At 32.4% G+C, this 26,387-nt stretch overlaps 1 protein-coding gene across 1 annotated transcript; it reads right to left on the reverse strand.

Annotated features, from left to right (window-relative positions):
* Positions 1–207: 207 nt before the first annotated feature.
* On the reverse strand, positions 208–22,087 carry LOC119637132 (tetracycline resistance protein, class A). Its single transcript, XM_038032972.1, has 7 exons — positions 21,885–22,087; positions 2,133–2,413; positions 1,629–2,030; positions 1,296–1,564; positions 1,112–1,213; positions 668–1,046; positions 208–595 (listed from the first exon to the last, which is right to left on the reverse strand). Exons 2-7 carry the CDS (start codon positions 2,402–2,404, stop codon positions 325–327), a joined length of 1,695 nt encoding a protein of 564 aa, XP_037888900.1. The 5' UTR covers positions 2,405–2,413; positions 21,885–22,087; the 3' UTR covers positions 208–324.
* Positions 22,088–26,387: the final 4,300 nt, after the last annotated feature.

The following is a 26,387-nucleotide window of genomic DNA, read 5'->3' on the forward strand; positions in this document are numbered from 1 at the left end:
TTCTATACAAAAATTCTGGTATACCTCTCCTTGTCGTTAGAAGTATCAGAACGCCAAGAAGGCCAACAGGCATACTTAATATAATACATAACGGTGATTAAAGCGTATTTCTATATATCCTACAAACGGAACAAGAACCTCTGTCCGTAAACATATATACATATATATATATATATATATATATATATATATATATATATCGTCGTCATCGTGTTCATTAATCGAAAATATTAAAGAAGAAACTTAAAATGCCATCTACTGCTCTCACTTTTATTGTGAAAAACCTGAATACATACAGATATGTACATGTTCGTCACATACATGTTATAAATACGTATTATGCTCAATTTTATTTGAATTCATAATATCCGGTTCAAAAGTTTTATTTACAAGACCACGTTCAAGACCATCCTGAAAAACGCTATGAACGGCTCCATTTAAGCCTCCCTTTACTTCGCTAACAAATGCAATCACTTCAATTGTGTTATTGTTTTCATTTGAATTTCCGTTAATCGCAGAGAGAGTTTTATCAGTTTGCTCGATACTATCTGAACGCAGTTGGCGCAGTTGTTGACGTTGGAAATTATACATCCACCTTCATGAGCAATAATAAAGTTGAAAACTCTTTGCGTATTTAAAATATAATGCCTGATGAATGTAAACTTACAGGAATATTATTACAGCCAAAATGGTGATAGCACCACCCAATACAAAAAATGCTCCCGGAAATACTTTAAGAGTAATCGCGTATAAAGTGCTATACATCGGAGCATATACGACGGGCATTAAAGCTTCGGCGACACCAAATAAAGAATTCACTTTGCCTAATTCATCTTTGGACACCAGTTTGGTGGCCATTGATCTCATAGCTATAAAGGAAGTACCATTAAATATTTCGACAACAGCACCAACATACATATGCCAAGACACCGTTGCAAATGCATAAACGAAACCGGACAGAATCTTTGATGTACTTGATATAACGCCTACAAGAGCGTCATCCAATTTTAACTTATGAGACAGAATACCGACACAGAATAAAACACCTTAAGAGGGAGGAGACAACAAATACAAATTAATTTATCATAGAAAGTCAATTAATTAATCCTACCTATAAGGCTCGTAACCACAGCAAATGTATTAAATATGCTATACTCAACCTCACTCCAGTTGAAACGGTAACGCGTAAATAAATACATGACATTCATTTCACCTTAGAGTATACAAAAGCATTAATGTAACCGTAATTTTTTTTTTTTTTTTTTTTGCATTTTTTTATTTGACAGTAACCATACCATAAATGGGTCCAATAACCACCATAACTACAACCATTAGTAATATAACACGTTTGCGTCTTTTGTTGGCACCTTTTTTAAAAGCTACCTGGAAAGTTTCCAAAACATGATTTTTATCAAAGAAGTCGGCTAATAAGTTTTTCTTTTTCTCTTTTTCAGCTGATGATTTACAATTAGCTCGAGGCTCAGGCAAAATTAGGAAGCCGTAAAGTAGAGATATCATATATAAAGTGGCTGATATGCTAAATACGCCGTAAAAGCCAATTTTTCTAAATAAGAGAACAAGAAATAATTCGCTGCAATTTTCAAAGCAAATAACAATTATGCACTTACTTTAGCAAAACGCCACTTAACGCTGTACCTATGGGTACGCCCACGGAGAAGCAAACATTTAATATGCCAATGCGTAAAGTCCGCTCCTCTTCGGTAGTTATATCAGCTATGTAGCTAAAGACCCCCATTAACATAACGAACCAACCACCGGTAAGAGCTGGAAAAATGGCTTCCGAAAGACCGGCAGCTTCCATTGGCGTATTTTCAAAGAATACGCACAACATAAGGCCCACTGTTGCCAAAAATTCTCCCACGATGGGTATAAGTATGCAAGGTTTTCGCCGATGATGTCGATCACTCCACGAACCCCAGAACAATATTAGTAAACAGGGAAATACAGATTGAATCACAGTTTTCCAAGCCACCATATGGGCAACCATTTTTTGTATAGTCTCCTCCTCACTACATCAAAGAAAAAGTGAAGCGTATCTTTCATATTCAGAAAATAATTATTATTATTATTATTATATTTTGTTTTTTTTTTTTTTTTTTTTTTTGATTTACAGAGTATAATTTGCTGTCTCCCGTCTTGTTAAAGCATCACAGATCTCTTCGTCGTAGTTCATATTGACCCGACAGGCCTTTTCCAAATTTAAATTTTGCGTAGCCAAATTTGATAAAACACTCGGCATTATATATGCGCCGACTATAGGTTCAACAGTAATATTTTCGATAATACGAAATAACTTTTTGCGCCATCTCATTAGATTGCCTTTGTCGCTTTGCGCCTTCATTGTGTTTAAAACCACACCTTTAGAGGGCTCCATAGTCAACATTTTGCAGAACTGCAAGGAAAACCAAAAATCAAAATTATTTCTTTTATATTCCATTCCGCGGAAACTTCAATAATTTACGCAAAATGAAACGATATATTTTTAACGAGCGTTTGCATATAAAATTAAATATTATTACAGTGTACTTGATTTCCAAATATCCGGTTGCAAATTCATAGTAAAAACGATAGAGAAGAATCTTCAAGAATTTATTAAGCGGATTATTCTGAAACAGGGGCAAGTCCATTTTCGAAAAACAAATAAAAATAATCACAATTAAAAATGACATTTAATATAATCAATCAATCAATCAATCCGTTTTTACCTGTAAACAATTTATAGTAATAAAACACCACACGTTTACCAGACGTACAAACCAACTTACAAGAGTGAATTAAATATGTGCGCATGTATGCGACACCTAAAACGGCTGGAAATATACCCACTTTTAATTAAGCTTGTCTGCCCTTCTCGTGTCTTTTATTCAATCTCCAGAGCGCAATTTTTGAGATATTTTGTTGTGTTTTGGCACAAGGATAAACACTATTGAAAATCCCTCTTGGATCGGAACGGACCAATTCCTATATAGAGCTCTTATTTCAAGAACTGTAGAATATTTAATAACACGGGCAACGGATTCAAAAACACTTTCTAACCAAGTCAAACCATTATCTAAATCAACTTACATCTATAATATCTTTTTATGTCTCTCCGTTTTTCTGGCATGTGTTCATGAATTTTTTTAACTTACAGTTCATAACTTTTGGAGTTATTTTGATGAAATTTAATTCATTGGCATGTCTTGCCTTCAACTGAAACACTGTTGACGAGTATGTTCAAGGAAGAAAGGAAGTTTGCACGCTTCCGATATATTGAAATGAAACATTAATGCTCATTGATCTATCTATACTCAAAAGTAGACGAAAGATTTTGGGGGTTTGCAAAATTGATTACAAGCATAGCATCTTTCTAGTTTTCACTTCAGAGAATCTCATATATAATATATACACGGTATATTTGCACGATATCGTAAAATGATTAGTTTTTTCTGCTGTCGGACAAACTACCAGCTTCCGAACCTTTTCGGGGTGCTTTGTGTGATATGTGATAGAAACAGCCTTTATTTGTTCAATCCGCCACTGAGCTCTTTTAATGTCATTCAGTGCTGCAGTGGGTGCTGCTCCACGGATACGCCTCTAGCATCAATGTCTGTCTATGCTCTTAACTTTAAACAGATTGCATTTACAGATGATGCTTTAATTTTTCTTATAGTTCAATGGACTCACTTACTTGTTACAGTTGTTCCCCCTTCCCCGTAAATATAATTACTAATATTATCTACTATAACATTCCTTTTGTTTTATTGAATCGTGTAATACTTTTAATTTAGTTGTGCTATACAGCACCTACATCTTTAAATATTGTTCAATTCCATCTGTAGTGATATTTATTACTTTCCTTCCTTTTTATCATCTTCCTTTTAGTTTAGTTCCAAGTTTTAGAGTTCAACCCCACTAGGTTCTTATAGAAAGACTCTCTTATCAAAAGCAATAATTCCAAGAAAAGTTGTTTTCAATTTGTAACGAACGAGAAAACACAGAGCACTTTCCAAACGCTTTAAACCTATTCTTTGTTCTCAACGCTGAAAAGTTAAAAATTTTTTTTATGGAAAAATTGCTTTGGAGGCTCAAAGCGTTGAAATTGCTAGGCATACGTTGGCATTGTTTGTTTTCTTTTTTTCTCGACTTCAATCTCAAGTAGACACAGAGCTTTGTTAAAACAGATGATACATTAATATTTGTAAGGCACAGATATGCACATCGCGAAATTTGATTCCACAAACCATTTACATTGTGATGAATCTAAAAAGTTGAATCCCTTTCCCAATCGATTTCTGCCTTCAATTATTTGCTTTCGCTCTCATCTTTACTAATTAGTAAAGATCTAGAAAAATTATATATTTATCCATTAGTGTCATTTGTGTGATAATCTCTTTATTATGGCTTTTAGAGACATATTAAATCTCTTTAGTCTAGTCATTGCCAGTTTCTAGATCAATTTGAACCTGAGCTTGTCTGTTTGTTCGTCTGCACGCTAATGATCGCTAAGATAGAGATAGGCAACCGAATTTTAGGACGCGCGCCCCCCTAGTTGATGTCCACAGACGAAGTTCAAAAGTGAACGCCATCCACGCAGCTGTAACGTACCGATTACGTTGGGATTTTTACGTTAACACTTGACTATGACGACTTAATCAGATAAAATTCTCTAATTTTAATTATAGTTTTAATTTAGTTATATGCACTATATATATGTATGTATGTGTCTTTCTTCTTCTTCTCTCTCTCTCTCTCCTCATTTTTTTTTTTTGACTAACTTTGTTACACGTATAGGGGACATGGTCTGAGTAATTGCTCATCTCAAAAAAGAAAAAAAAAAAAATGAAACGCTTGCCAAGTTACGAGGTGCGATTCACGACCTTTAACTTAAAATTTGCATTTTTCAATTATCAATATAGAGATGATATATACAATAACTTTAGCTTAATTTCTACTGTAAATTACATCAATTCTTATTATTATTACATGTTTACAAAATCAATAATTGCATATGGAAAATCGATAATAATTGCGTTAATTACAAATAATAAAACATAAACCACACAAATGTTTTCGCTATTGTTTTTGTTGTTTTCTTTTTCTTTTCCTTTTTTTTTTTGTCTGTTTAAGTTTTTTTAATTGCAATGTCATTACCTTCACCTACTAAGCAGTCGATGCTTTTAAACATAGATTTAATACATACGTTGACATTTAAAAATATTAGGCCTTCAACTCGTTTTTAATCCGAACAATAACGTTCTTAAATATTCCGTATCAACAAATTTAATATTATTTTTCAATTTTTTCTTCTTTTTTTTTTTAAGTATTATTTATATACGCAAGCACTTTATTATAAGTTAAGCTAGCTGCTAAACCCAAAATATACATTTACTGATACTCAAAGTTTGTGAGTGTGCGTGCATAATTATGTGCAACCTTCTTCAACTAAAGAGACCGTATATAACCGACATTAAACTTTGCTTTATGTATATATATATATATATATATATATATATATATATCGTCACATTTTCTACCATGATTTTTACTTTTGTTTTTTCTGCTTTTTCTTATAATTAGGTCTTATCATATTTATGTTAACGGTTGCAATAATATTTGCAGAAAGACGGATCGGAGAGACTCCAACCGATTCGTATATTGAAACGATGACATTTCCGTAATAATCTTAGTATTTATTAATATTGCAAGTATGGCGAAGTTAAACGATCTTATCGCCTAGCAAAATACTCTTGAATTTATAAAAGTTCTCTTTATTTTCATCATAGAAATGATGGATGAGGAGTGCAAGACGTTTGCAACATCCAGACGGAAGCCGCAAAGATCCCACAAAATAAGCGTATCCTTGATCGGCAACAGACTCTCTCTGCCAAAGAAAAAGAAGCTTCAGAGACCATACAAAGTCTATCTATGTATTATTCATTAGTATCTAATCCGAATCTTTCTAGAAAAGTTTCCTACTTCGTCTAAACATCTACCTGTCAATTGCCGTGGTAAACATGCTCGTGATTGTGAAGGTAGAGATATCTGCTTTAAATTTGGCAAAAACATGCATGGCAAGCCATTGCCCGCAAGTTCATATTGAAAACGGGTCAAATCGGCAAAAGGACTTAGCCGCAATATAATATAAAGTCGACGAGTCTTTGTATCGTTTGAATGAATCCCAACTTTCTGGGGTTCTCGCCCATAGACTAAAAAAGACGGACGATATAAATTTTTACTTTTATTCTAAGAAAATAATAAAAGAAAAAAATCAACCACGCCCATACTATATTACAAAATATAAAAATTTTCTTTTTTTTTCTTTTTTAGTATAACAATTCAGTTCCAGCCCAATATAAAATTTCTTAGTTGTTTCAATTTAACTAAATCTTTTTATAGGCGAGCACACATTCACACTTACTTCACGTATTTACTGACTGGAGAGTCTCGACAAGCAACTCGTGGGTAAGGTTCATAGGTTCAAATCTCAAATGCAGGAGCGTTTTTAATAAAGCAGATGCCCTTACATGCTAGTGCTTTGAGACTTTAGTCTTAAAATTCATTCTCTGGCTATATTAATAATAATAATAATAATAACAATAATAATTCAAAACAAAAATTAAAATAGAGTCGATATGTTAACGGCATTCAGTAGATAAGACTTTAGGGCTGACATTATGATTGTGATGCAGACAGATATTGCTAAGTAAAAGTCTGTAATGCTTACACTGATCTAATGCTAGAATAGCACAGTAGGTTGACTGCTATCGTTCTTGTTTGTTTCTTCTTTTTGCAAAGTATGACTTTCCTAGCTTTAATAAACGTTTATGGGAAATATAAGATAAGTATTAGTTATAAAGTGAATAAGAATTTTAAGACGAACTTTCTATTGTCTATTTTTGAAGCTTTTTCTGCTAAGATTCACACTAGCAAAGAGATAAACGAGAGAACGGAGCTAAGCAAGCCAACAAGGAACCTAGCATACTTAATAGGTTGCCTACAAACGCGATTATATCTTTAAGTATAAATATATATCGAATGCACAATGTGTGGACGAGATGGGACGCTGCAAGCAAGTATTGTAACCGTAGGTGCTGCAACGTCGGCAACAAGAAGTGTGACGTAAAATTTTTCTGTTTAAATAGAGAAAGAAAATAACGCTACCTATCACACTGGCCTTGGATACCTGCAAGCTAACGCACACATACATTGTTACATTATTTGTTATGTGCACCGAACAATAGATGGGACTCGAATTTAAAATTTAAATTTTAGTCTTTAGTTCTTTTAAGCGCTCTTTAACGAAAAAATTTCATTCATTTCCCTATACGATCGGCGGAAAGTTAATAAACATTTTTGCAAATTTGAAAAGAAAAGTTGTGCTATATAATAAACTGTAGATGTTTTATGGTAATAGGTGCACAACTATACGTGTCAAATATTCACAGTACATAAGAGAGCCCACCGAAAGCATTTACAGTACAGTTGATCAGTACGAGTATCGCACCTGAACCTACTAGAATGTGTCGATAAAATTTCTTTACCTAAAATAAATTTTTGCTGTAAAATTTCGGGCTTCTCCTCAAGCGTTCCGAAAAAAGGCCATCTAAGTCAAAAGCATCTCTGCTAGGAAATGTACGTTATATGTACATATGTTTATGCTTATTAAAAGGTATCTCCAAGCAATATATGTTAGTATAGCTTCATCTGCCGCGTACTTGATAAGATAAGAGACCCCACTACCAAATCTTGGTTGTAGCTACAGCGAGCGAGTGCTCGGTCGGCAACGGCATGTCCTCTCAATCATAATAAAAATAAAAACGACGCTTGGATCGCTACCAGAAGCCGGTAGTGGTTTGAAAGGTGTAAAATGTTCTATGCCTAGGTATTAAGAGTGTAACATGAAGTTTTTGAAGTTTATTATAAACTCTATACAATTAAACATATTGTTAGCTTTTCCTCGGTCTTTTCGTAACACGTGGAGAGTAAATTGCGCGATCCTGCCCGTGCAGTAAAATGCAGTATAAGAGGCTCTTCTCATCAGATAATCTTTGAAGAAAGAGAATGAGCAAAAATATTTAATATAGGACTATAGTTTTATGACTCTGGAATTGCAAATTAATAAAGAAAAATTGTAAAAGCCATTCAATATGATAAAATAATCCAACTTCAAATAGAAAGTTTAAGACACGATTTTTTATTTGGAGCAGAAAGAATGGCGACGAAAACATCTCGCACACAAATATATTCAATCAAAATCATTATTAACTATTAATACCACGGAGCAATAAAAAAGTCATAACGAATTTGCGGAAAAAATTTAAATACTAAAACAATATATGCGTATGTAATACCGTAATATTGATTAAAAAGTTAGTCGAAAAGAAATGAAATAATGCGAAAAGATGACACATCTACAAATTTTAACCCTCCTCGGTTCAAGTCTTTTTAAAACGAGTCACATCACGACCTGACTCTGAGTCACTTATAAAATTCAACAAAATAATTGAAATGTTGTTTTTGTTTATAATAAAATATATGAATATATGTATATAGGCCATACATTGCACTTTCATGCAATATGAAATAATCATATATCAGTTCAAAGTTCAAATATGACTTAAATACATACATACAATACATCGTGGTCCCTTTACGTATTGAATGACTGAACACTAACATAGGGCATAATGCTCTCCAAAATGCCAGGGCTCACGCCATCAATACACGAAGGCGGCACTGGATATTGTTGCAAACCTTTAAACCTGACCCAGCTAATAATTATGCAAATGCAAATGCAGAAATAATCAATATTTTTAAAAAATATTGCGTGGGGGGAATGACATGATCAGGAACGGATAATTTCGAAAAATTCAAATGCCTAGCGATCTCATGAGTTATTATTCGACGGATTGCATCAATTAATGCCTTTGTTTTAACGTTATTAGTTTAGCCTTTCAGTACGTGATGCATCTTCAACGGAACAAAACTTTATGAACCAGTTTTGATACTGGATTTGGCGCAGTGCGTCCTCTCTAAACATATTAAATAATTTCTGTTCTTGCTTAAACAGCATTTCAAACTTTGCAATAATAAAGGAGTAAAATATACTGAAAATGCCGTTTTCAACTTTCCACATTTGACGGGGCACCAAAGAGGAAATATCGTTTGGAACCAAATAAACCTTTCCATAAGCCACCCTCGCTAAAATATCCTGTCAAAATATGCAGCGGTAATGCGGCCTAAATCTGAATTTCTCTATGAGAAAATGCAATTACATTACATTCTCTTTAAAAACAAAAAAAGCGAAATGACTTTTCGAACAACCCGCTAGTTGATGATGCTTTATTTAGACATTAAATCAACAAATTTGTTAGATATTTTTTTTCAATTGAGTCATACACGGTTCATATGTGAACTTGTTCAAACTATTCAAAAATTGTTTCTTATTAATTTAAATATGACGCCGAGCCGCTTGACCCATAACCCCGATGAATTAAGAAGATTTGATTAAGCATCCTTCTTATATTAATATAAACTAAAATCTCATTAGGTTCTTATATAAGCATATGTTCGTGTATTGAGAATTAATTTGCGATACCAATAACCACCAAAAACCTTTGAAATGATTAAAGGTTTTTTGCTTGTTCGATGAATTTAATTATACAATAGAGTATAATAATAATAAATATAAATTTGTAAACAAAGTCTTTGAGATCGAAAATGTTTTGTGTTTATAAATAAAAAAATCATAAACAAACTACAATGTTTTGAAAAAAAATATATAAAAAACGCTAGAACGAATAAATAAAATATTGATTTATTTGATGTCTAATGTGACATGTATGTGTATTTAAACAAAAAAAATAAGTGTGTGACCTTGATATTTGCTTTGCATAGTTGTGTACAGCGTTCTTAGCTTTATTTTATGAGGAAAAAAAAAAGAAGCAGAAAAAGCATGCAACCGACCTGTACGTTCTACATAATCAGACAATATCGGCAGAGGAATAGACGGACATAAGGACTGACACCCTCAGAAAATAACTCTGAATCAACCGATCCAGCCGCAACAAGATAACACTAATTAATCGGCTGCAGTACAAGTTCATCAGTAAATACCATGTACTCGGGAACATCTGCTGACTCTATGTACAGTCTCAATTTACACAACAATGGCTGCGATATCCGTTCAATGTCTTATTGTGGAATATATTGAAATTCTGTTTGATCTTGTCATTAATAATAACCTATAAATAAAACCCACGCCTGTAAATTCGTATATATATTTGGTGCTAACACTATAACGCACTTAGTCCTTATCGGAATATATTCGAAAATATTCTCTTACTTTTTTCGTTAAATGTTTTTCTTTTCTGTTGTAAAAACAAAAGTTAATTTCCGTTATATAGGATCATCCATTTTGTGGCCCCAAAAGTAAATGTAAATAAATTTCTTCTTCTGAAGATTTATTCTGATTGAGATTGGGATAACATTTTTTTTGCAATATATTATTTGGACCTCGTGCGGCTTGTACAGAAATTCTTAAAACTTATTACGCAAACAATGAATCCCATGAAAAGTTGAAAGTCAAGGAGCTAAGGATAGACACATAACGAGAGGGCAGACTATAGACTTAATAGACGGTAATACATACTTAATGATGCAGTAAATGAGTACCTGACATTTTACGGGCGAAGATATGTTTTTCAATTGTTCAATTGTTTTTTGTTTTTTAATATCTGCTTAGCTTTGCTGAGATAAACGCTGATAGGATCTACCCTCTGACTTGGTAAAGTCTGTGAAAGGATGTCCAAAACGTGAAACCACATGATAAAAATTTCGTATATTTCGTGGCTGTAGTGACCGCACAGTCGGCAAAGAAATAAAATTGAACACATCCAGTATGCTACGGCCATGCCCTATCTCTTTCACGCCATCTCCATTTCTTTCTGATCATGACAATGCCACTTCTATAGGAGCGGTTGCTCATATTACTAATTGAATCATTTTTCATCACTTTTTCCCACAAAATACCAAAGAACTTTTTATGCCATATCCGAGAAAACCCTGATAGATAGACATTGAAACGGACAGAGGGAGCGACAAGCATAGATCGATTCAGAATCATTTTCTAAATCGGTTGGTATAATAAAAGCTGGATCTACCATAAACTCCTCTGGATGCGCACAAATCTAATATGCTTTGTACCACTAGTCGTATAGGGTATAATAACACTTTGTATGTCAAAAAGATATGATTTTTAATGCTTTATGGTGAAAATTTGTCTTTAATAATTTAACCGTAAGGAATTTGGATTATATAGATCTATTTTTTACAATGCACCCAGAGTCTTCCATGAAAGCAAAACCGTTCTATGGCGACAAAGCTTAATTTATGGCTTTCTATGACGCTTTTGAGTGTTCTGGAATATGAGGGATTTCATGAAAATCATGCATTTACTTAAACATATAATGTATAAGTTTTTGTGTATTACTAATTAAACGAATTGGCAGCTTAATGGTTGGTTTTGCCTGATTTTTTAGTAACAATTCTATAGGATGGGTTTAAAGAAGGGTTGCATTTGATTGAAATTTTTTTCATTCCCAATGTACTAGTTTTTGTGGATTTTTGATAAGGTAATAAGCCCTACACCGAAAGTAATCCTAAAACAATTCATTTTCAATACGGTTCGGCTTTGCACCGAGAGTTTCATCAAAATTTCTCCCAAAAATTGCATAGTATGAAGTGAACATGAAATGCACGAGCATACATCGGATAGACAAGTGGGCAAACAAGCTTCAATCGATTCACGTAATGATTGTGAACCGCTGCATATAATAAAATTCTCGGCTACCATTACTCGGTCTGAACATTATATACATCCGAGCAAATCTCGTACATTCTTGTACTAGTGCAAGTTAGTTATACGCTATATATATATATATATATAATCAAGTCGATTCTAGCTACACTATCTACATCAATCAGTCATCCTAAGCGAAATTGATTCCAGTTTTTATTTGCCTTTAACCAATTATTGTATTAACTATTACTAGCGTAAATGAAAGCAAAAGCAGTCTTTTGATAATTGTATCTATTTATACATGCATTACGTATATACGATATATAATAAAGCTAAAACGAAGAACCATGAATATACTACGCGAATATTCAATAGTTAAAGTATATCTTTACACAATTTTGTACGCACCACACGAGTATCTAAAGGGCAAAGCTATCTTGCACTTTTGTTACTATCTTTTTTTCTTACGTTACCTTAAATGTTCAAGACTGATATTCAACATTTTATTTTTGTGTACGCAAAAGGGAACTTTTTACATGAGTTAAAGAAAAACAATTTTTCATAACTACATAGAATGAAAGAAATTAAGACCGTTAAAAAGTTAGTTCATGAACCGAATTTCGGTACGCAAACAATACGCCACTTGTATGGTATGAGCATTGCACCTTAAACGTTACTTGCAAAATTGATTGGAATTACAAAGCCAGTAACGCTGTTCCCCGAAACTATGTTCACCGAGCTAAGCCGTGATTTTAACTTTCAATACAATTACTTCAAATTTGAACTTCGCTCCCGCAATAACATTCTCTAATGGATTAAATATCTTTATAAAATCGTGGACACACCTAAAATATGTATCCGGATATATACTATCGCCAAAATTGGGAAATAGACTTATTCAATTTACAGATTGGCAATCGAAACGCCATCCAAATATATAAGCGGTTGCAATATCATGTCTAACATATCGTAATATAAGATGTGTAGATGGCTAGTGTATTAAACGCAGTTCCGAATATGTTCGCATACTGAGAAATGATTAGGAAAGCACGTTTTAAAACTGACTGTAAAGTTATAATTAAATTACATTTTTGTGATATTTTTTTTTTTCCATTCATATAATATATTAAAAGTTTTCATCGCAAGACGTGCAAAATTTATTAAAACGACTTTCTTAGATACGTGTACATAAATACATTTTTCGGTATAAGATGATTATAAAACAAGTAAAAAGCCACGGCTCATTACAAAATACTCTACGCTAACCTACAGTTACTAATATAACGACTCTTTACACTGGGGAGCGTCTAAAATGTTCGTCCTACGGTTAAAACATGTAGATGTACTAAATTTCATCAAAGTATCTCAAAAATTGCGAGCAATAGATTGAATATAGCAAGAACAAACACGGACAGTCAGACGGACAGAAAAGCATGGATAATCCAAATTAATCAACATATCAACATATTAACGCAAGAAAAGCAGACAAACAGACGGATAGACAAACACCAGAAGAAGATTCAGGAAGCGATGCGCATAAACTTAATATACCCCAGTAATATACCACAAATACTGTAAAGTATAATTATTGTATTAGAGAAGAAGTAGAAAGGCAATCAGACACTTATACATAACTTATTTAAAATAGTTTAAAATTTTTCTCTAATTTTATTTTCTTTTTTTCCAAAATGGTTTTAATTGTCGTTTTACTAAATTGTTTTTTTATTCTGTTTATTGTCTTCCGGTCAAAAGAATTTAAATTTTAGTCTGTTTTTGTTTTCATGCACTTAATTGTGCCTTTACTTTATAAAATGTGTAATTTTAGTTGCGCGCAATTTTCACATACATAGTCGAAGAGAGTATTAACTTTTCCATTCCACCTGACGCGTCTTCTAAACGTCACATTACCAAGACATTACAAAAATTATATATTCTTCATAGGAGAAGTAAAAACATTTTAGTCGGGCAACGCCGCTCATGAACTACCCTACTTCGTGTCATATATTTCCCTATTTATTTCCATGATGCAATACCGGAAAGGTATACTTTTTGTATGAACCTTTATACATAGGGAGAGGCCCAAAACCTACACACGCTATAGCCCAATTTTAGCGAATTAAAAGTGTAGGCTAAAGCCTTTGTTATTCTTTATCAATTTTTGTGTTAATTTATAAAAATTTAAACTTCCCAGCCGCACAAACGCTTACTCTTCATGAGAAAACTTATATAGGTCAAAAAAAGAAACACATATGTGGTCCAAATTTGGTGCAATTAGATTAGAAAATATCAATTTTTGCCATATAAAGCCTTCATTTTCATAAAACCACTTATACATAGCTTGACGTTCAAAAAAGTAGACCTATGTGGTCAAAATTTTTGTACAGTGAATTTTTATGTTACATTATTACTATAAGCCAATTTTCACAATGAACTATGGCGAATTAGATATATTTCCGCTATAAAGGATTTATTCGTGACAAGAACTATTATATGGCTCACCCAATCCAAATTTTATACCTCAATTTATTGCGCTAAAACATTAATATTCCGCGACTATTGTAGAGATATTTTGAAATTTGCACATTTTTTTGTATAACGATTTTTCAAAATTACCCATTGTATGGAGACCGGTTGTACTAATTATTCAAAACAATGCACTTTGAGTAGGGTGTTTTCTTTTGTGATTTGCAGGTCAGACTAACGGAAAATTAGGCACACAAGGGTAAATAATAAAATGAGAAAATAGCTTTGAATTTTTTATAATGAAAAACGGGCTTATCTCAAGTCCCTTTGGGCGCTACATACATTTGCATAAACTTGATAGAGTCTTCTCACAATTGTTGTAAAGTCTAAAAACATACGAAGAAAAGTCAGTCTACAGTAAACACTTCCATACTATTTCTATAATCAAACAGTTCGCGATAAGAGCAGGCAAGAATCAAAACGACTTCAGATCAATCAGAATCAATTTTTTAATTGATTCACAGCTGCCTGCGCATCGATTTGTTTGTCTGCTCATGTATTTTTTGGGTTTGCAGGTCGCAAATTGTCGAGATATTCCCATAAAATGTATTACGCTGACATCTTTTGCATTTGGAAACAAGCGCTGTTAAGAATAGATTGGATTGAACGATTTTTATGGCCACATCCCGTATAAGAACGTATTTTGAAGAAGTCATTATGTAAAAATAGAATTTCCATTTTCAGGTTTTGCGACAAAGGTTATTAAAAAATGACAACTTGGCGCACTATATGAATGAGAAAAATTTGGATTCAATGCGAGCTGTCAGCATCTCTTCTTGATTAGCGTCAAACTCTTTCTTAATCGAATAAAACATGCCCGTCTGTCAGTATATGTGCTTCTCCGTCTGTGTTATGTCTGTTATAAGCATTCTTCTAGCTGTTAGCGTTTCCTGCGTGTATCCGGGCAACTGTATAGTATCTGCGGTAAAAATTTTCTCATTCGCAACAATGAAGATATCGCCTACAAAATTGTAAAAGCATTTGATAATGACTTGAACTTTTCAAAGGACACGCCTATAAAACAAAAACTGTGAACACTTTAGCTTGCCTTATTTTTTGCTTGCTGCTCCCAAAGTACAATCCATAAATTATATAAACTTGCAGGTTTATTCTGAAAATAGAAAACATCAGCCGCGCCCACCCAATATTAATGGAGTATGAAAATTTAATTCTTCCCTTTTTTGCAAGATCAAAATGATGGGGATAAAAAATTCGATGACAAGCGAATATAATTTCTTCACTCGTCTTTTTGAGATAAGGCCCCCGTCGTAAGTTGTCGCGCCTACGACGAAAACATAGGGTCTGCAAAAAGCAGCGCCCAATCAGCTACATTTTCACAATTTTTAAAAAAAAATCTTACAAAATATAGTTGAAATGATGATTCTCTTTTTTATTTTTTATATATATATTTTTTATGTATATATTTTTCTATTTAAAAAAATAATTAGAAAAATTCCCCTTGCTGAACTGCGAAAATTTACCTAAAAGTAAAGGCATACTCTTGATGGATTTCCTGCATATTGGTACAACGGTAACAAGAAAGTATGACTCGGATTTCGTTACGGTTCGGGCAAAAGGAACTAATTGAGGGAAGAAAATAGCATAAGTTTGTGTTCACACAGTGCAGTATAGCACAGTAAATATATAGGTCTAACTATACGCACATGCATGCGGGTATCATTGTGATCAGATATAATTGTAGATGGATGGAAAAAGAAAAAAGGAGTATTAACTGCGTATCTTTGATTTGAAAATGAATGAGAAAATTGCGGAATGGCGGAAAAGGTCCCGGCATTTCCGTGCGCCAAGCATTTACATTTTTAAATAAAGCTCTTGTGACAAGCCGACATTATTGTTTGGTTTTGGGCGTTTAGAAAAGCCGCTTTGATGATGGCATCAATTGAACTTAAGGATGAATGTAATGCAGTATGGAGGCGTATTTTAATTTAATTTATTGCGTTTTTTGAAGAAATTTTAGTAATTAGTTTAAATACGAATTACAGCAAAACTTAAAATTTTGCACAGCCACGTCTTTTCTATATAAGAGTTACAAAGTGAAACCATTGCAAAAGGAAAACTCCGGGCTGTACCTGAGTTTTGTTTTTCTCTCGTTAATATTTAATTCAATGCTGTGCAAGGGTAAGAAATAAAAGTCAGAAATTTCCTTCTTTTTTTTTTTAAAGTATGATCAATTAATGAAGGAATGGTCCTTATACGTCACGGAAAAAGTGGAAAGAAAAAGAGATGATGGCGGGAGAAATTCCCGCAAGCCTAGTGGATATGTACACAATCGGTAAGTATTATGAGCTAATCGACTGATACATGACTATAGCAACGATCAAGCATGATCGAACCGCACTGAGATTTAAAGCCGCGAACACGAAGTGTTAGAAGCCGAGAGTCGGGGTATACTCAGCTATGCGACAGCTCATTAATAATTTTGTGATTTCAATTCCTCAAAACACACCCAATCATTGTGGCTTAATTTCGAACGTAATATATTTCACTTCATGCAGGTGAATTGAATTTCAGATAGGTTTAAGAGGACTGTGTAATAAAAAGATTTCCCACAAGTTTTGTACAATTCCTCACTAAGCTTTGTGTCGTTCTGGATAATATATGATAGCTATTTGCACATGCATCGCAATTCTTTTGAATTCTATTCAGTTCTATTTTAACTATGTACCTTCTCAAAATATTACGAGGAATACATTGACTTGATGATCCCGTTCAAACAAAACAAAGCCTTCATTCTTTTTTGAAGCAGGAATAGAGATCGCCGTAAGTTCTTTGTTAACATGGTTCTTGTTTTAGGGCATCAAGTGGCCTAATTCGTCCTTCATATAAAATAATAGTAACTTAAATTTTGGGAATGAAAAAGTTCACATCGATATTCACCCAGCAAGAACGTTCGCTTGATCAGATTAGCCTTCTAACTCCGGGAGACAAAAACAAATTTTTTATTTTTTTTTTTTCTTCTCAGGAAGTGAAAGATCTAGGAGAGCTTCGGCAGCCAATGGCTCAGCGCTCTCCTTACCGACTAAGCATTCACTCACTATAACTGTTACCAAAATAATCTCTAACGCATTGGGAATTAAACCCGCGAACAAAGACTTTATAGTCGCGAGTCTTACCTACTCGGCTGCTTATGTGGATAAAGCACCGGCCGTTGCTGGTCTACCAAAAATAAGGCAAATTTCTAGCCTTCAAGGTTCATACCTAATTGATCACTTTCTAGCTGGAGTTTTTAATCGAAAATTTTGATACTAACAACACTTTTCAATATGTGCAGTTATTTTAGTTCGTGAAATTCAGCGCAGAACCGCAAAACTGTTAAGGGAAATTCTTTATTTGATCAGATGCATGCATAGTGAAATTCGTGAAATAAATTTCGAACACATTGTAATAAACAAATGAATAAGTTTTAATAAGACATGCGTGGGCGTTGCAAATTGCTACTACGCTAGTCATATCCAGTCAGTTCTCAAGACATTCGTAAAAGGACACTAACAGCGAAAGGATATTAACAGTGATTACAAACACTTTATGCTGTTTTACTTTATTGCGTATATTTTCTCTACGTAAGTTTGTTCTAATGACCCGCTCCGGTCAGTGGCAATGTCCAACATAATAATCTCCATGATTTGCAATTTTTATTGACAAGCGTTTTCATTAAGGTATTAGCCATGTAATACGTAGTATTGCGGTATTGTTACAAAAAAAATAAATAAATAAATAAATAAATAAATGAATAAATAAAATAAAATGAAATAATAATAAACTCAGTCTGAATTTGTTATATAACTAACTTTTATGACGATGGCATTCTTCAGGCAAAAATTCATGTTCAACAAATCTCAATTTTTCTACAACACTTTATTGCACTTCCAAATCCATTCTACCGATAAAAATGTATATTTTAAATACACAAGTAACCCAAAAAAAAATTTTTTTTTGCTTTCAAAACGCAAACAATTTGTTATAAGCAAACGTCTCTTCAATATGCACGCATACAAGTTACATATATCAAACTGACGAATTTACACCACAACAGTAATATGAAATAGTTTTCATACCCTACACCGCTTGTCGTACAAAGTATGTTAAGTCTGTGCAGACGTACGTAACTTCAAGAGGGGCTTAAGATAGACCCACCTTTTATTTTATTGTCTGTCCATCTGTTCATTTGATGTCTGCCGATGATTGCGTTGTCAACCTACGGGTCGCAAATTTTTGAGATATTTTAATGAAATTTGGTACACTGATGCGCTTTGACCCCAGGACAAATGCGATTGAAAATGCTTCGGATCGATACGCTTTTTCGACCACTCCCCCTATAACACCTTATTTTGAATTCAAAATACATAATTGCTATGAAAGTTTTGATTCGGCTGGAGTAATTTTTCGAACCCCCTCTCATATAATCTTTTCTACGAAAACTGAACCTCTATATAGTAAAAAGTTATAATTTTCAATGTTTTATAATGAAAATAGATGCATTAGGGCAAATTAACAAAGAAGCCAACCATATCGAATTTGGATCACGTAGGTCTATTTTTTGGACATAATCGCACTTAAAGATTCGGAGGAAACATAAACCTTGTAAGCCAAAAAGACCTAATTGTTAATTTTTCATGATGAAAATTTGTTCATTATAGCAATTTGACAAAGAAATTAGGTGGGCCAAACTAGAACCACGTAGGACCCCACTCCACATAAGATTTCTCATACATGTCTTCAGAAAAAGATTCCGTTTTTAATATTTTGTGACGTGAAATTGGCCCATAATAGCAATTTAGCAAAAAAAACCTGTGGTAGCGAATTTACATCACATGGGTCTATTTTTTAGATCTTAAGATAGATAGTCATCATGAAAAATATGCCCGTAGACCGACACGAAGTATAATTTTTTGTATGACGGAACTGAAATATACAAAATTTTTGGGAAGTGAATTAAGTTCGCCAACTTGAGATGATGTCATGTGACGCATTACAGCGGACTCTCACGCATGGTATACTTGTACAAGAAAGTAATCTGTCATTTTTAGTGTACTCTTTCTGAAACGTGTGAGTAACTGTATTAGGCGAAGTACGGTAAAGTATCGAACGGTCGGCCTTGCCCGTCTATTCTGTTCTCCCTTCTTTTTTTTTTTATTCATTATTGCTCTTCCAATTACAATTACTAATAGAATTTTGCTATATTTTAAATAATTTGTTTCTTTTTTAAAACAGATTTTAATGATGAACTCTTACTGCAGAAAAATCTCGTCTCCTCCCGTCTCTCTATCACGAATTTGTATCGTTTACGAGGAAAACAAAGAAAAAAGAAAGTTCGTTGCTTCTTTTATGATGTTTGTGACAATGATATAGCTGTTATTATTGTCGATTAGTTATTGATGAAACGAAAAGTGAAGAAAAGGAGAGAAAAGAAAAGCGCTTATATTTACGTTGGTCTAATCAACATTTGTGTTTTTAAAATTCCTGATAAATATCTAATCAAATGATTAATACAAGTTTAATTAAATTTTTCAGTATTCATGGGTGTTTTTGAAATTACTCTTCAACTGACATTGTGAACGATGAGTGAATACCATGGCCATTTACAAACTGCATTTATAAATTGTAATGAAAATGATAAGCTCCTTCCTCATTTCATTCTCTCATAGCTTTATATTTTGAATTTTTTGCGACTTTTAGAACTTTAACAATGAACAGACAGACAGACAGACAGTTTAGTAAACTCTCGCATTTACTTTGTTCAATTTGAATATAAATGCTGCAATAAAGTTATTACAAATGGTATGACAAATTTAGTACGACGACATTATCAAGCAGCGATTGGTGGATATACGTTATATAGGCGAATGCAAAAAGAACGTATTCTTACAATACGTATAACCTAATAAAAATCTACTAAAATTTTTATTAATGTATCTTCAATTAGAAAAACACCGCATCCATGTATGCGAGTATAATTATTTTTTGCATCACACACGACACCATTGTATTTAGCTCGTAATATAATTGATAGAGTTTATGAAAAAAGTTTTTATTGCCTGCTAAAATCACACAGAAATCAAACATTTAAAAATGAAGTCAATTCAATTTTAAAAATTTTGAACAATTTTAATGACATTTACACGAGTACACACTAAATCTAATATTAATATAATTTTTTTTTTTTTTTATTATTATTTGTTTGTCACAGCAATTATATACTCGTTTATTAAAGAGGTAGGCTAACTTCTGTAAAAACATGGTTGGCGTTTGTTTGAAAAGCTTGTCGCAGCATATAACTATATGTTTATATATATATATATATATATATATATATATATATGTGTGTATGTACTATCTTGTGTTTTGTATATCAAAATGTAAAAATGATGAACGAAGCTTTGACTTGAAATGCTGCTTTATTAATAATACAGAGATTATATTAAATACTTTTTTTTATTATCTTATCACATAATTATAGAAAGTTTGCTTCTGGGTGCCTCTAGCCAAATGTACATAACTTTTTTTAGATACCCACCCAGACATAAATAATAATAATAATAATAATAATAATAATAATAAGTAAAAATACAATAGCGGGATACGTTACGTACCCTATACCAGTTTTCTTACTACAGTTATTCGAAACTGTAGTTATTTAGCCGAAAACGTGCTCCGATCAGAAACATTTTTAATAGTGATCGTCCTTGGAAGAAAACATATCGCTGCACCAAATTTCATCAAAATTTCATAAAAAACTAACAACTTAACGATTGAGCACAAAAACAAAACGGAAAGACACACAGAAAAGCTTAGCTCGATTCAACAAAAATCTTATTGAATCGATCAGTATCGCAAAGGATAGATTGATAGATCATGTCCTCAAGGCGTTGTACACATTTGCACTAACTTCAGATACCCTTGCCTCACAAATGATATAATGATAATAAATGTATTAATAATGAAATATTTAGTAAAAAAAAGGCACTGAATAGAAAACGATTCAGTTTGTCGAAGATTTTAGTTTACTACGTTTTACATACATATAACCATAGAATTTAATACTTTAACGCGTTATTCTTTGCCTATTCTTAATATAAAGGCTTTATTAACACGTATCCGTTTCTCTGCAGCTATGTCCGAATGATCAATTCGCTTATAATTGGTTGATATACATTGATATAAAAAGCGAAAAAAAGTGCATTTTCCCGAGAAAATTTTAAAGAGTCACTGCTCCAGACGCTCAAAACTCTTATAGCACTAATTAAAACCTCTACAATAACTTTGAATCCAAAATTTGAAAATATCGAATATTCGAAATAAACCACTTTGATGACGTTCTGAAATTTACAGAAACCCCATAAATTGTAAGATTCGAAAATCCAATCGTAAAAATAACTACCGACTTTTTGATTTGTTATTATGCTGATTTTCCGAACCAGCGGAAAGAAAGCAAAAGGATTCTTTCTTGACACTGAGTTATAAAAGAAGGCAAAAAAAAAAAGAAAATAACGAATTTTTTTTGAACTTAATTTTTCTTAATCTTCGTTAAATGGCTTACTTTTCTTCTTTGTTTTTCAAATGCAAGCCGCTCGGTACATTTGAAAAGAAAGCGTATAGTTGGAAATTTGTACTTTTAGCTGCATTCCAACATCTGCTTTGCGTTTTCTAAAGCGGCTTGTGTCTCACTAGTTGTAATTTATAAAAATTTAAAAGCGACTGTCAACCACAGACTAAAGTAAGTAACTAAAATTCGCTTTAAAAGCTAAAGCTACCGCTACCTCTATAATTCAGATTCAGCTGACGACTCAGCTTTTATTTACTAGAACCATTGCACAAAGCCGTCCGCATTTGCTGTTATTATTATTTTTAATCAGCGTTAGCAGCACAAATAGATACATTTTGAAGCTGTGTTCTGCGGCGCGCACACGGTGCGTCTATTAAGTAAAAACACAAAAAAAAAAAAAAAAGCAACAAAAAAAAAAGTATCAAATTTTAAACTGCACTGTTTGGAAGCAATTTAATAGAAAAAGAAAAACAAATCATACTATATACGTTTTTATCATCAGATACTTTTTGCATTTATATCACTACTAGTATGTGAATACAAATAGCTTCTTAATTCTCTGACATTGTATACTATTCTAGTCATGTGTAATCTCATGCAACTATTATTTAATTATCCTTAACTTTTAATAAAGGATAAGAATGCTTAAATAATTTAGATTTACTTTATTATATATGTGTAAGTAATTTAAAGCCCCACTACTAATATGCGAATATATTAGGTATTCAAATTCAATGCATAATCGTGCTCACACAACGTGGTCTGCAAGCTTTTCTTTTCTTTTCTATTCTTTTCTTTTTTTTGTTCGAAATTGGCAAAAAATTGATTTAATCAGCAGTGACTCGCTTTATGTCGAAAATCAATCGAGAGAGGAAGGTTACTTTTCATCTTTAATAGTTACAAGTAAAAAGAAATCGAAATTTTGCTAATTGCATTGAACCAACTTCAACGGCAGAATGTATAGGAAAAACGAGTACATGGGATTCTCCACTTAATTATTATTGTTGTGTTTAAATATGTCTCTTCATTTCTATTCCTATTTATTTCTATATTATGTCAATTGGACGCTAGTCGCATAACCAAGTAATTAAGAACTACGATTATAAAGTCGCGCACACCTGCATTAAGTCCTTCGTGCGGTAATGCGTGAGCAAAATTTCAATTGCGATTTGAAATCACACTTTAACCATGGGGATACGCGTTCACTAGGCCGCCGAAATATCCTATATCACTTTTCCTCTATCTCTATATCGGTCGGTCTATCTGTCTCTATCTCTATTTGTGTCTGGCTATCTCCCTCTCTCTCTCTCTCTCTCTCTTTCTCGCTCCCTTCCCAATTTCCTTTGATCATTATCGCGTAACAGATAAGCGGGAGATATGGACTGCTTGGTCATATCAAAGAAATTTCATATCTATTTATCGGAGGGCTTTTTTCCAGCATAATACATTCAGTTCCACAGCTCAATTTTAAAAAGAGTTTTTATGCCTCTTTCATTTATCATCTAATAAATGAGAAAAAACAAAAGCGCTTTCGTTGCATTTATCAAAACTATTTTAAAATTCAAGATGATAAGCGGTTACAGATATCTCATTGATACGTCGAAAATTAAAAACAAACTATTGATAAGAGTAGTTTTTTTGAATTTGCTTCGTTACCCTCTTCTTTTCTGATGAACTTTCTTAATTGGCATAAAACAATTAATCCAAATGAAGATACTATTCGCATATCATTCATTAGGCTTTTCATGCAATTAAACGCATTTAATGAAAAACATTTGTATTTTAATATATGTGTTAACTGTTTTCTTCATTTCTACACTTCAAAGCCTTGTTTCAATAAAAATTGATATTTCAATGCCAACAAGCAGTAGCACCAGCACCAGCACCAGCACCAGCAGCAGCAGCAGCAGCGATAGGAAAACAACTTATCGTGCAAGTGATTTTGTAAAATATTTAAATTTGACAAATAAGACATGTTTGCTGTTGTTCTTGTTATTGTTGTTTGATACATATAGCAACGAGTATGTGAATTAATATTAAGAAAACTCTTGCTCGCATCTCTCGCTTTACAATCCGTGAGTCCCTTGTAAGCCTCTTAATCATTTCTTAATTTTTATATTTAAAAAAAGATCAAAAAGACATTTCGCGTACAGACATAGAACGAATGCAATAAGAAAAGAAAGAAAATAATGTACTTCTTACTATACATCGTCGTAGTAAACATATATATATATATATATATAAATATATATTTTAATTAATATAAATAAAATGCGTTTTTCAATAAACTTTTTTATTTATTTGTTTATTTATTTACTTTGTTTTTTTTTTTCTTTTGTTGATTTACTTTTTAATTTAATTTAAGATTATACATAATTGGTGTATGACACACAAGATCAATAGGTTTCAAATGTCAATAAATGTGTTTACATTCGAGTAAAGTGTAAATAATGTATGCAAGCAAAGCCATAAAAACGTTAAAAATTTGAAAAGAAAAACTACAAACCATACAATATCGGATTAATAATAAAACAATATTAACGCAAAATAAGACACAATAGCAGCAACAATAACGATAATAATAACAATGAAGAAGCTAATTATTTTCGATTAGGCATAGTCGTAACTACCGCGATCTAAAATTTGAATAAGCAAACTGAATGTGAACGAGTGCGTAACCATGACTTTAAGCATGTTCGATTTATCAAATGTGTGAAACGATTGAGTTCTAGTCCCTCCAAGTCACTATGTTTGCTAAAATAAATATTACGACTATTAAACTTTGCGCAGAATGTTAAGCTTAATCCTATTCTGCTTCTTCTTTTTGAAAAATTTTAAAGTTCGCTATACAGTGGCAGTTTACAGTACACAATTAATCAAAAATTAATCTTCGATTAAAAATCTTCCCTTTAATACTTGCATATTTCAGTTAAGCCGTCAATCGTGGCCGCAGAAATTTTGACTGTCGTATACATGCTGTGCCGCATACTATTCAACATACGAAAAACGAAATGAAGTTACGCTTACACTCTTCCTATTTATTGTTACTCGTTTTATTTTATAATTTTTTTGTTTTTTTTTTCGTCTTTTTTTTTTTAATTTCGTGTAATTTAAAAACAATAAGCGATTTTACATAAGCCAAAGTTTCCAAAGCCTTCAAAAGTTTACTCCTCTGCGATTTTCATGTTTATGAAGGAATTTTGCAATGGCTGCAACAATATATATAAGCGCTTGAATAAATTACAAGCGCGATAACAAACTTATCATACAACCTTTGATTTCATATAACAAACCTTGACATATGGTTTGTAGCTATTTTACATGAAATCTTTAAAAAAGAAAAAAAAAAACAAATACAATTGAAAAGAAAATGGAAATCTTTATATATTTACAAAAATATATAAATAAATCAATATTTGTATATATATATATATATACTTGTATATATATATATATACTTGTATATACATATATGTTTAATTAAACATGACAATTGCTATTTATATATAATATAATATATATATATATATATTTATACATAAATATACGTACATTTATATATACACAGATAACTACGTTACAAAGGAAAAGAGCAATAAATAAAAAATCGCTTGCCTGAGCATAATCTTGTTTACTATTTCTGTCTTCGGGTACAAATATCACAGCAGTCTGTATTTACAGCAGACTTATGGATTACACACGTTATTAAACTTAAAAGCTGTTATCGTAATTATAGCTGACGATTAGCAGTTAAATATTTTTTTGCAATTTGATAAAGTCTTTTTAGTCAGATAACCGGCATAATAATCTCGAAGTCTCTTTTGGAATGCGTGGATGCAAAATCTTCTCTTGTAATTACTTTTAAATATATGATATATATTTTCATTAAACGCCATGCTTCAAATTTTTGTCGCATTATTTGAAGTAAACGGCCGGCCGCTGAGAGTTATCAGTAGCGAAGCCAATAAATCGAAATTGTTTTAACAGTGAAAGTAGTTGAATAATGCTTCTACCCTCTTTCACAATTTATCAAGCATGAACCCAATCATAAATATGTGGAATGAATTAGATCGCCGTGTACAAAGACAGCTAATCCCTTCCTACCAAGCGCTGAAAAACAGACTATAAGGGGAATGGACTACGATCCCTATTTCCTACACAAGAAATATAATACAAAATATGTCAAAACGCTTAAATAACGTTAATAGACAAAAAGGAGACCCCTCCAAATACTAATTTTTAATACCAAACTGGTTTTTCCTTCGTATGCTTCCTTTTATGAAAAAAAAAAAAAACAAAATTATTATTATTACTATTATTATAATTAATTTCGCCAGAGAAATAAATTCTAAGACTAAAGTCTTAAAGCATCTAAGGCTATCGGCTTTATTAAAAACTCTACCGCATTTGAGATTCGAAGCCACGACCATTTAATTGTCAGTCGAGACTCTGCCTGCTCGGACACTCAGGCGGGTATCCAATATTGGTTTTTGAGTT

This window comes from Glossina fuscipes, unplaced genomic scaffold, assembly GCF_014805625.2.
Source record: "Glossina fuscipes isolate IAEA_lab_2018 unplaced genomic scaffold, Yale_Gfus_2 43, whole genome shotgun sequence".
Classification (NCBI taxonomy): domain Eukaryota; kingdom Metazoa; phylum Arthropoda; class Insecta; order Diptera; family Glossinidae; genus Glossina; species Glossina fuscipes.